We start from the raw sequence: 11347 nt of genomic DNA on the forward strand, positions 1-11347 counted from the left end.
CATTTCTCGCATGTGTGAGTGGTTATTATCAACAGCATAATAAGAATATAATCTCTCAATTTAAAAATATAAGGTATTTTTTAAAGAGTTAAATGTTTAAAAATGTAAAGCATTTTTAATCTTTTGAGATGTAATCATTATTTTTTTTAAAGTGCCCCTATTAATAATGATTTTATATTTATTGTAAGGTATTTAATAGAGTTAAATATAAAAATATAGGGTTAATTAAAAAGTAGATAACTACTTTATTAAAGTAAAATTTAATTAAAAATATCTTATATTTTTAAACGGAGTAGTATCTATCATTTTTATTTAACACCACTTTATATCTGAAGATTTAAACTCAAAATTTTACAATAAACTGATTCAGTTACCTTTATTAGTTAAACCAAATGCTCCTCACTTATCTAGTCATTTTTTTAGTATGTTATTAAGGCATAGATATATGTTTGAAGAAAATTTAATTTGATAACATTATTTAAATCATATATATATATATATATGCAGGCTAAATCACATACTTGGTTTTACTTTGATCATCTAATTTTATAAAATATTTTTTCAATTCCTAACCTTGTCAGTTTGAGCAATAAAAAATTTTTATAAATGGTTTTTAAAATCTGAACAAAATATTTTTAAATATTGATATATTAAATTTAATTTTTTTAAAGTAACAATGATTCATTTTAAAAATAATCATTTAAAATTAATCATAGTAGGATTAGAAGATTTAAAAATACTTTATAAAATTTTGGGCTAAATCACATATAAATTAACGTGTGTGCGTGTTTTTTGCCTCCTGAATTTTTAACTCCATTATTGACAAAGATGAAAGAGGCAATGAAAATAAAGGTGAATATGTTTAAATACTCACCGTACTGCAAATTCAGTGGATTTCTTTGATTTCCTAAAACCTGAAAAAGCGCACGCTCTCTCTCTCTCTCTCTACCCCCCGTCCTACATTGCGCAACGAAGAACAGAGTTGGCGGAGTGAAGGAGCACATGACTGAGGGAATTGAAGCTTCTCATTGCTAAATTGTGACCAATGCCGATAACCAGGTACCAGCTGAAGAACGAGCTCAGTTTGGCCGATCCCGAGCTGTACAGAGAGGCGGATAAGGATGATCCTGAAGCTCTCTTGGAAGCTGTCGCTACAGTTGGACTCGTCGGCCTCTTGCGCCAGCTCGGCGATCTTTCCCAGTCAGTAGTCCCTTATCCATATCGTAACTCTTCCTTCCTTTGAAATGTATTTTTTTATTATTGATTTTCATAGCAGTCGTGCTACTGCTCCGGTGCTTGAGATTGAATTTTGTGCTTTTCATTATTATCCTTCCTAGAATGAGCGTTTAGACGTTTAGCTGAAAGTGTCTGTTTAATCATAATTGGGGTAGCTCTTGTTCAGCTAGATTTTTGTGTTTGGGCTATATTAACTGTTCTTGGATTTTAGCATTTTATTATTTTGGTCGTTATATCACCGTGTAAGATGGATCCTGTTCAGAATTGGAAGAAAATGGATGTCTGATTTGGTGGTTATGTTATTGAGATAAATTGGGCTCCCAGCATTGCGTTTGTCAAGTTTTGTATCTGAATCTTAACAATTGATTTCCTTGATTCTGATTCACTTTTTTCTTTTAACATCTCGTTCTGTCTCATCTTCCTTAATTCTCTATCACCTTTGGATCATTTTCTTTGCTTACATAAAATCTTGGAAAAAGAAAAGCAAAGGTCAATAGCAAGTCCACAGATTGCTCGAATCTGATAAGAAGTTTGACAATTAAATTAGTGCATTTAAAGAGATTATATTTAATTAGAAACATTTTACTTAATGACATTACTTGTCATTGTTTAGTACCTTACTTATCTGAAGGAGATAATTAGAAAGTGAATTCAACACAGAAAGGAAGAAGTGTCAATTTAATCAAACATTTTACAACAAGCAGAATTACAGGAATTGTCATTTGTCTTTTGCTGGTCAGAGAGGGATCACCTTGGCTCCGTCGTGGCATCCTCTATATAAACAATCATCTCACCAACCAACTGAACTAATCTTTGGAGGCTAATTTCTTTGAGTCGGTATCAAATACTTTTGGTATGGAAAATGCGCTTATCTGGTGAGCATTGTGATAATCCTGGTTCCTGGCTTTCAAAACTATGCCATACTATCATTAAAGTGTTAGCTCAATTTGTAACAGTTCATAAGTTCTGGAATACCTGGTGTTATTTCATGCCATTCTTGGCCTAGGCTGTGGTTTTTTCACCACTACATCAACATCTGTTTTTCTTAGTTTTAGTTTTTACATTTACATACATCTAACAGCATTATTCTGGTTAGATTTGCTGCTGAGATCTTTCATGACCTGCATGAAGAAGTGATGGTCACTGCTGCAAGAGGCCATGGCCTTTTGGGTCGTATTCAACAGCTTGAGGCTGAAGTTCCTTCACTTGAGAAGGCTTTTCTATCCCGAAGTCATCATTTATCATTCTTCTCTAAGGGAGGTTAGATTACCTCACTGCATACTTGTACCCTTTATGATTTCTATTTATATATTTGGTTCTTTCTTCGATCTTTCGGCGGCATCCATGGTGTAGTTAGGAACTGAAAGTTTGTACTTTTAACCAAAAAAAAAAAAAGGAGAAGAAACAAGCTAAATGATCTTGTTAATTGCAGAATTTTCATAAATTGAAACACTTGCTATTATTGGCCACCAGGAAAAGTTTCATGCAATTGCTAATGGCATTGCAGGGATTAGTTGGCATCCTAATCTTCAGACTGAACATAATCTTATAAGTCGTGGAGACATGCCTCGTTTTGTGATGGATTCATATGAAGAATGTCGTGGCCCTCCCCAACTGTTCCTTCTGGACAAGTACGGAAACATGATTAATCATACACAAACTTGAACGGCAAACAAAATGTGATTATCTTCTATATGTTTGAAACTTTTCTATTTTTTGTTTTTGGCTTCTAAAAGGTTTGACGTTGCTGGCGCTGGGGGATGTTTGAAGCGTTATACTGATCCTTCATTCTTTAAAATAGAGTCATCTTCCTCTAGACAAGCAACAGTTGAAGTTTACAGGGAAAAGAAACATCATAAAATCAAGGTACTAAAGTATCCATTACGCCATTTATTGTCACGATTCTTATGGCAAATTATTTTAAACGGTAGAACGTAATATATCTCCCAATAAAGTTATCCAATTGACTTTATCCTGTGGTAGTATCAATGAGAATCTTGCTGGAAAACCTAAATTAAAGTGGAATTGTATGAATATGGTTCACAGAATGACGGACAGACAAGTTCTCGTCTCTGCTTTTTGGGGTCTTGCTAGGGATTGCCATAGACCTTGCTTATTGGTATACAGAAGAATGTTATGCAACTGAAAAATGAAAATCTAAAAATTTGACGAAAATTATTATTTCTTTTTCCTGCAGAATAAAGGCTCGCGAATGAGGAATGGTGAAACCCCTGAAGTTGCATCAACACATACAAAGTAAGTCCCAGTAATTTTATTTTGGTTCATCAATTTATTCTTCCCGTTTGCTAAGTGCATAAGGCTGATGAAATAGTTGATTGGTGAAAATTCAACTTCCATATTTGCAGATTGCACCAGTTGCTTCTTGAGGAGCGTATTGAGAATGCTTGTGCTGATCCTGGACGTCTTGTGAAATTGAAGAATAGAAAATTAAACGGCTCTGCAACTGAAGGAAAAACTGGGAAAAGTTACATGGAAAAATTTCTGGAATCTCCGCTGTCTCAAGATGATGATGTGGTTCGTGAAACCTCAATCTCTCCACCTCATGTGAGATTGGTGTCGGATGATACTAGCGAAGAAGGGATTAAAATACTTGAAATCAGTACTGTTGGACCTGTAAAAAGGTCCTTGGAAAATGAAAGGACATATTCACCGACTAATGAAGAGGAAGCAATACCAAAGCCATCTTCAGGAATGAGCAGGGAGACAGATGGAGATCTTATGAACAAGCACGAACAAGGCTCATTTCGTGTGTCAGATGACATATCTTTAAATTATATTAAGTTACCTGACGAAACAGAATTGGAAATTGATGAACGAAAGAAAAGAGAGAACTTCTTGTATGGGTACTATTCTGATTATTTGACTAGCGAGGTTGACCATCACTTGGATGCTTCAGCTACCTTGGAGTCAGAATTGGATATAGATTATGAGTATAGAGCTAAGAACAATTTCCTGCGTATTCAGAAGCTAAAAGATTCCGATGATAAGGAACATCAGCAGCAAGCTCGAATTCTGCATTCTCAATCATTTGCAGACTCCTTTATGTCAGATGAGGTAAGATCATTCAAACGAGATATAAATGAAGATCATGCTGAGCTCAAAGCTCGATTTTCCAATTCTCAATCAAGAACCTCCTTCAATACGTCAAATGACAATGGTTCACTCAAAAGAGATAGAAATGAAGAATATAGCAAAGGGCAAGCTCAGTGTTCAGATTTTCAATGCATTGGAAATTCTTCCGCATCAGATGCAATTAGTTCTTTTGATAAGGACATTCCCTGTTTCTCTTGGTCTGATTCTTTAAGTATTGCGGGTGAAAGTATACCATCAGAACCCATGTTCCTTATATCTAACAAATATAATAGGTCTGAGATAGAAGGCGCATCATCAAACCAGCTTGCTCAAATTGACGATACACAAAAAACAGATTCTGGTGAGTTTCTCATGGATGATGGTACCCATGATCAGGAAAAAGTGATTTCTGGTATAGGACAGGTGTCCTCTGGTTCAAATCTGAAGAATTCAGGACGTAAATGGCCAGCTTCAGATCTTGCAGCCACTTCAGTCACGAAACCGTCTAGAAGGTCTCAATCAAAGGAAACATCGACTGGCCACGTTGAACATCAATTAAGACAGGCAGATGAAGGCACAAAGTACCATTTTGAATCTAGAGATGCCATTCCTGATGCTTATTTCTCCCAAATGAAAGTTGATGATAACGCTACAGTATTTTCTGAAAAATATCCTTTGAGCGAATTGGCTGATGGTGACCAATCTGTCAGTAGTGATGCTGTACTAAAAATTTCAAATGATTTAAAATTAGCTTCTGAAGACGAACGCAGTAATTGTTCCGAGATCAAAGGATTGCAAGAAGAATCTCCGAACCAAAACTGTTCTGAAATTTTGGTTAGCAGGGAGATAGGTACAGAAGAACGCCCAATTTGCTCATCCGCGGAAGTAGACTTGCATTCTTCAAGTGCTACCCTGATGCTGGAAGTCCAACCTTCAAAAGCCGCAGATGGTGCTAAGGCAACCCTACTCAACTCACAAGACGAATCAGACTCAGTGGGTGTTGAAGATAAATGTTGCGATCAGCAATCAAATTTTGAAGAGCCATCAAAAATGGAGCATAGTTATGAATTGAGTGGATCCACTTGCAGAACGGATGAAGATGAAGATGATAGACTACTTAAAGGTTCATCTTCTGTTGACTATGTTGGTCAGGATTATCATGTCACAGATGATGTGGCTTCTACAGAACTTCAGTCAGAAGATAAATCCGTATCTGTTGATGCTGCTGAAAATGATGTGAATATTGCCACTTGTCTCGCTTCCAGTATGATCTCTTCTGCATCAAGAAATCTTTCAAATTTACAAGAACCTATACCTGGCACATGTTCCCATGAGACAAAAATGGAAACCAATGAGGTAGAACCGATCAAGATTGCTGTTGACTTGAATCCAGAAAAGATGGAGAATCAACAGGAACCAACTTTAGATTCCAATATGATATCTTTTCCAATGAGGAGTCTTTCAAATTTTGAGGAATCTTGCTCCACTTTTGCTGATCCTCAAGAGATACAGAGGGAAATCAGCGAGGCAGTTGATAGAGAATCCTTGACAAAACTAGAGAAACAGAGGGTAGTGCATCAACTAAATGCTGCTTTGGCTGACGTAGAACTGAGCCTGAACAGATCAGTGCCCTGTGATAATTCAGAAATATGTAATATTATTCAAGGTTCATCTCCTACGGAGCAAACTGAACACAATTCTGTTAAGGAAAAGATTCTCAAGTTTTCGAAGCTAGACTCTCAGGAGCCAAAATCCATCTCTCTTTTGCAGAGCAAACGTTTACGGAATGGTGAAGATGGTTTGGCATCATCTTCCTTCTCTAACCAGCTGAAGTCTGGAAATCATTTGAAGAAGTTCTTACAATTACAAGATGGTCAACGGGATGCAGGGTTTCTGCCGAGGTGTGTAGAAGATTCTTCCTCAAAGAAACCTCAATCTGAACAGATGCAAAGATCAAATCACTTGGAAAACGAAAGAAACTCTTATGGTGCCTCTAGGTCTGTTCCTGAAATCCATCTAGGTCAATCTTCGTCATTTGAGTCTTTGTCACAATCAGCAACTCAGGAGGTTAACTTTACAAAACATGCCATGAATAAGCCTCTTCCTCCTCTTCCAGACCCTTTATCCGAGGCACCTAAAATCAATTTTGAGGAGATGCCACCCCTACCCCCTCTACCACCTATGCAATGGAGAACTGGTAAGGTTCAACCTGCTTCCCTCGCTTCACATGGAGAAGTCTCATTCCAACCAATACAGCCGATTAAAAGGAAAGAGCAAGCTCAATGTAGTTTACCAACTTCCGAGAGAGAAGCATTGCAGTTTCAGAATCCTGTTTTACCTGTCATGGCTGTGGAAGGTGATAAGCTCCAAAATACCTCGGGCTTTTTTCGGGGTGGGCATCCTGTTGCAATTCCTACGCAACTGCCCATCGTGCTTAATGAAGTAAACGGTCAATATAATTACCTAGTTTTGGAGAGAAGCCAAACCCACAACCCATTTATAACATTACCTTCACCAGTGATACCTTCCAGTAAGCCTGCCCAAGGTTACGTCGTTGCCTCAGAGGGAGAAACGGTACAAAATTCAAACACAAGCTCATCAATGCCACCTGTTGAGCGTGCCCTTTCTGTACAAGGTCCCATATCTCCACGGGAACTGTCTCCACAACCAAGCCAACCTAGTTTAGAAGTTGAAACACTTCAGCAGTCTGCAAATAATCTTGAAGGGGAGCAAGGAGATCCTTCTATTTCACCCATGTCACCATCAGGCATGGAAAATGTGCAGCCCAATGACATCCTTCTGCCTTCAGAAAGGAAGAAAGGAGAACCTTGTATTTCATCCATGTCACCACCAGGCATGGAAAATGCGCAGCCCAATCACAGCCTGCTGCCTTCAGAGAGTGAAATGGCTTTGACATTGGACACGTCTGCTCTGGCATCAGATTTTGAGAGGGAAAAGCCAAATGGAAAGCCAAATGATAAGTTTCCTCGTCCACGGAGTCCGGTGATTGATGCCGTTGCTGCTCTTGACAAAAGCAAGGTAAGGACAGTAGTATAGTTATCATAGAGTATTAGAATTTACTCTTCATGAGGTCCTACCCATTGCATAAAACTTCGCCTTGGGACTGCTGCAGCTGAGGAAGGTTGCTGAACGAGTTAGGCCTCCAATAGCACCAAAGGTAGAAGAAAGAGATTCATTTTTGGAACAGATAAGAACAAAGGTTAGAACTGGCAACCTTTTTGTGTCCTTTATGAATTGCTGTATGTTCTTTCGTTGAAAGTAGTCTTGTACTTATTATTATTATTGTTATTATTATTATTATTTTGATTCTTTTGGTTCTCTTAGTCTTTCAACCTGAAGCCAGCTGCAACAACACGAAATCGCTATCATTATCAGGGGCCAAGAACAAACTTAAAGGTTGTCGCCATATTGGAGAAAGTAAATTCAATTCGCCAGGTATCTCATTCTCTTGCTCTGTTTAATTAACTGCTTAGAATACAGTTCTATTGGCTATCTCGCTTCCATCATTGTCTACTAACATGATGATCATTGTACAGGCTCTGGCCGGGAGTGATGAAGATGACGATAGAGATGGTTGGAGTGATTCTTAAATCTTCCATGGATATAGTATTCTCAGCTAATTGATATATCTTACTACCGTGCCTTTACTGAGGCAGGTGTAGAAAATCTTCTCTCCTCTAATGGATGAGAAGTCTCTGAAATATAAGATTATAAGTTCATATATGATACTATGCACTCCACATGCTCCCCTTTCTCTGTTCACACCCGATCCTTTTCAGAGGCGATGCCTTTCTGCCCTAGAAGATTCAGGGTTCAGGCTCTGTGGAAATGCTTTACCTTTATCCCTGTTTTGCCTTTGATATAAAATATTGTATATTTGTGTCATGAGTGGCGTAATTTTTTTTATCTATAGTGATGAGCATGAAGTTTTGTAATCCTGTAATGCATTTTTTTTTAAATTATTGGTATAATTGCTTCTCATTGATCATGTTTGTATCCAGTATAGTTACAATATTCCATATACAAGTGAGTAAAATCACTCGAGATGTACATTTTGTATCAGTCACCACGTTTATTCGCTAATTTCCTTATTCAATTACATAATTTTATGAATATGTTTAAAATGTGGGTGAGTTTCTTGTGGCTCAAGTCAAATTATTCACTTCTAAGTAATCATGATATGGAATGTTCTTGTTGGAGTGGGCAAATATAATGAGTTTTGAAAGGAGCACATGCAAGTAGATAGACGCATTTGCAGGGAGTTCAAGCGGAAGAAGAATCTGCCGGCAAAGATTGATAGCCCACGCTTCCTTGAAATATATGGAAAATTTGGTGCCAAAACCTCTACTCTGATGAAGCCGCTCCTGAAGGTGACACATTGCTTTCATCAATATACAAGGAGTAATTGACAACTTCAATCTGAAAGTAACGATGAACAACATGACACGCAAACATAGAGGCACATACTCTTCCTGTTTGAATAGAGGGGATGGGGAAGGTAGGATATTTTAATGAGTTTTATTTTTTTAAAAAAAAAAGATAATTGGGGTTAAAGGATATTAAGTAATTTTCTTACTATTTTAATTTGCATATTCTCTTTATTAAAATTTCATAACCCCACTTACCCATTTTAGTATGCTTAATTATCAATGGATTTAAGTGTAATTTGTAACATTCCAAATTTTAAATCTCAAAATAAAGAAATTAATGAAGAGCAATTGGATAAATTCATGTGTTAATTAATTTGAGGATGGTTAAAGATGGCTAATGAACTTATTGAAATTGTTTATAGCATTTGGATCAAGTTTGGGGTTGATTTGAACCATTTGGGCCAATCTAGACGGACGTGTTGTGTGTCGTGGCAAATGGATTGAATTAAACTTAAATAAGGCTTTGGGCTATTCAAAAAATATAAAGGAAATTGGAAGGGAACAAGAGAGCACCATTTTGCTCTATTAGGACAAGTTTGGAGTTTATTTTAAGGATATTTGGAGGTTCAATCTTCAAGGTAAACATCTTCCCTCTCTTCTTTTACTTAGTTTTGAGTTGGGATTTTGTTATGAGAAGGTGATTTTCAGATTTTAGGGTTATGGGTCCATATTCATTGATTCACATGGGATTAATGAGAGTTATTTAAGCCTTCACTGCATATGGGTGATATTTCTATGCGTCCCTATATGTGAGTCCTCAAATTTCAACAATTTTAGGGCATTAAAGTAATGACTTGGAGTAGTTAGGAGCTATAAATGATGATATTTAAGTTTATGGAAGTTAACAAGAGTTAACATACCTATTGGTTCTAAGGAAAATCTTAAAGGTTGAGATTTTGGGTTGATTATGTGAGAATTAAAGTGTTTAAAATGAGTTAAATGGAAGTTATATTGATGGTTGTTGTTATTAATTGTAGATTAACCTCATTGTGCATCAATTTGAGCTTGGTATAGCTCGAAAAGCAAGTATAGTAAAGGGGTCTCGAAAGTTTGATGTAGTTGGCGGAGTTTATTTTGTGTTAATGCTTGTTTAAATTGATTATTGGTTATTGTGAACTTGAAATTATGCTTTCAAAGTTTAATTTGATATTTTTTATGATTCTAAAAAATGTTGCAAGTGTGTGGCCAATTAAAAGATTTGAGTAGTTATTTGATATTGAAATGAATATGCAACATTGGTAGGTTAACTTGTGATATGAACTCTAACATGAATGTTATTGATGCATTGAGTATGCATTGTTGTTGCATTAAAAATGTTGGCATGATCATACATTGGGCAAGAATTTGCCCTATGAGGAGTTAGTATTATTCTTGTTCATGTGCATATTAGCTACACCATAGCCTCGATGCTTTGGTTTAGGGTTGGGTTTTTCTATATCTGACCTAGGAATAGGTATAAATGTAGGTTACCGAACCTCTTAAATCCTTAACATTACCTTGGATTAGGTGTGGGGTGGAACTTATGACACCCTAGGGAATTTGAGAATGGGAGAATCCATGATTCAATAGTAAGTGCAGTACCTTTGGTTGCATAGCTTCTCATAATTAGAAAGTTTAGGCTTGTCAATCCACACAGACTTAGTTCTATTTGAATTGCCGGCCACATATTCAGTCAGTAATTTAAGGAAGAGATAAGGAGTATTTGATAATGCATATTGTGTATCATGTGATATGATATTATGTTGTGAACTTAACTAATTTGAAATGCCCACTTTACACACTTTAATTGATTTGACTCACTTATGCATGATTTAAAGTTTCCTTAATTATTAATGGCTTTACTCACTCTTCATTTAGCATATTACACGCAATAGTCCTAGTCAAGGAAAATGGGAAAGAAACCAAGGCACATGATTGAGTTTTCCAACGGAAATGCCTTTGGTAATTATGTAGCATATGTAAATGTTAATTATATTTCCAATTAGATCATTCATTTTGATATACTTGCATCGTTTGCATATCTTGCATGATGGGTTATAATTAGGACCCTAGATTTAGGTGTTGTATGAAATAGATTGTGTGAATAAGTCAAAACACTGGTGCAAGTAAGACAAGGTCATGTGAAAATGTTGAGGCCTAAGGAAAAGTTATTAGTAAAGCCAAGCATGTGTAATTGTTCCTTAAAAAAAATGCACTCATCATTTTTTACAAAATTATATATTAAAATTCTATGAAATAATGATTCTAATAAAATACTAAATTAATTCAACAGTTAAATGAAAATTAGTATTGACAAAATGCTTCTATCCCACATCTCATATATTGGGACAAAATATTAATAATATGGGATGTAATACATTTTTAACAAAAAAGATATAATTAAAACTAATAATATCAATTATTAATGTGAAAAATAATAATAATTATATAAATTATAAACAAGATTTTTAATAAGGCTTAAAAGTGTCATGTTGATGGTCTAAAACTATATAAGGTCTTGATACTATTATTTGTTAATGTTTTAAGGTTTAGAATAAGAAAAGAAAAAGATGACAAGTGAGACTGTG

The 11347-nt window shown here is 35.9% G+C and overlaps 1 protein-coding gene across 3 annotated transcripts; it reads left to right on the forward strand.

Moving 5' to 3' along the window:
* The first annotated feature begins 918 nt into the window (after positions 1 to 918).
* LOC129291294 (protein SCAR2-like) lies at positions 919 to 8416 on the forward strand. Of its 3 annotated transcripts, none has more exons than XM_054928577.1 (9): positions 919 to 1200; positions 2333 to 2496; positions 2744 to 2867; positions 2973 to 3102; positions 3434 to 3492; positions 3603 to 7368; positions 7463 to 7549; positions 7675 to 7785; positions 7887 to 8416. In XM_054928577.1, exons 1-9 carry the CDS (start codon positions 1046 to 1048, stop codon positions 7938 to 7940), a joined length of 4650 nt encoding a protein of 1549 aa, XP_054784552.1. In that variant the 5' UTR covers positions 919 to 1045; the 3' UTR covers positions 7941 to 8416. The 3 variants fall into 3 exon arrangements, with proteins under 3 accessions (XP_054784552.1, XP_054784553.1, XP_054784554.1); XM_054928578.1 differs by having other exon boundaries at positions 1060 to 1200; positions 2710 to 2867; XM_054928579.1 differs by lacking the exon at positions 919 to 1200 and adding an exon at positions 1977 to 2111.
* Positions 8417 to 11347: the final 2931 nt, after the last annotated feature.

This window comes from Prosopis cineraria, unplaced genomic scaffold, assembly GCF_029017545.1.
Source record: "Prosopis cineraria cultivar Desert tree isolate PC_DT_omini unplaced genomic scaffold, ASM2901754v1 PC13, whole genome shotgun sequence".
In the NCBI taxonomy this organism is placed as follows: Eukaryota; Viridiplantae; Streptophyta; class Magnoliopsida; order Fabales; family Fabaceae; genus Prosopis; species Prosopis cineraria.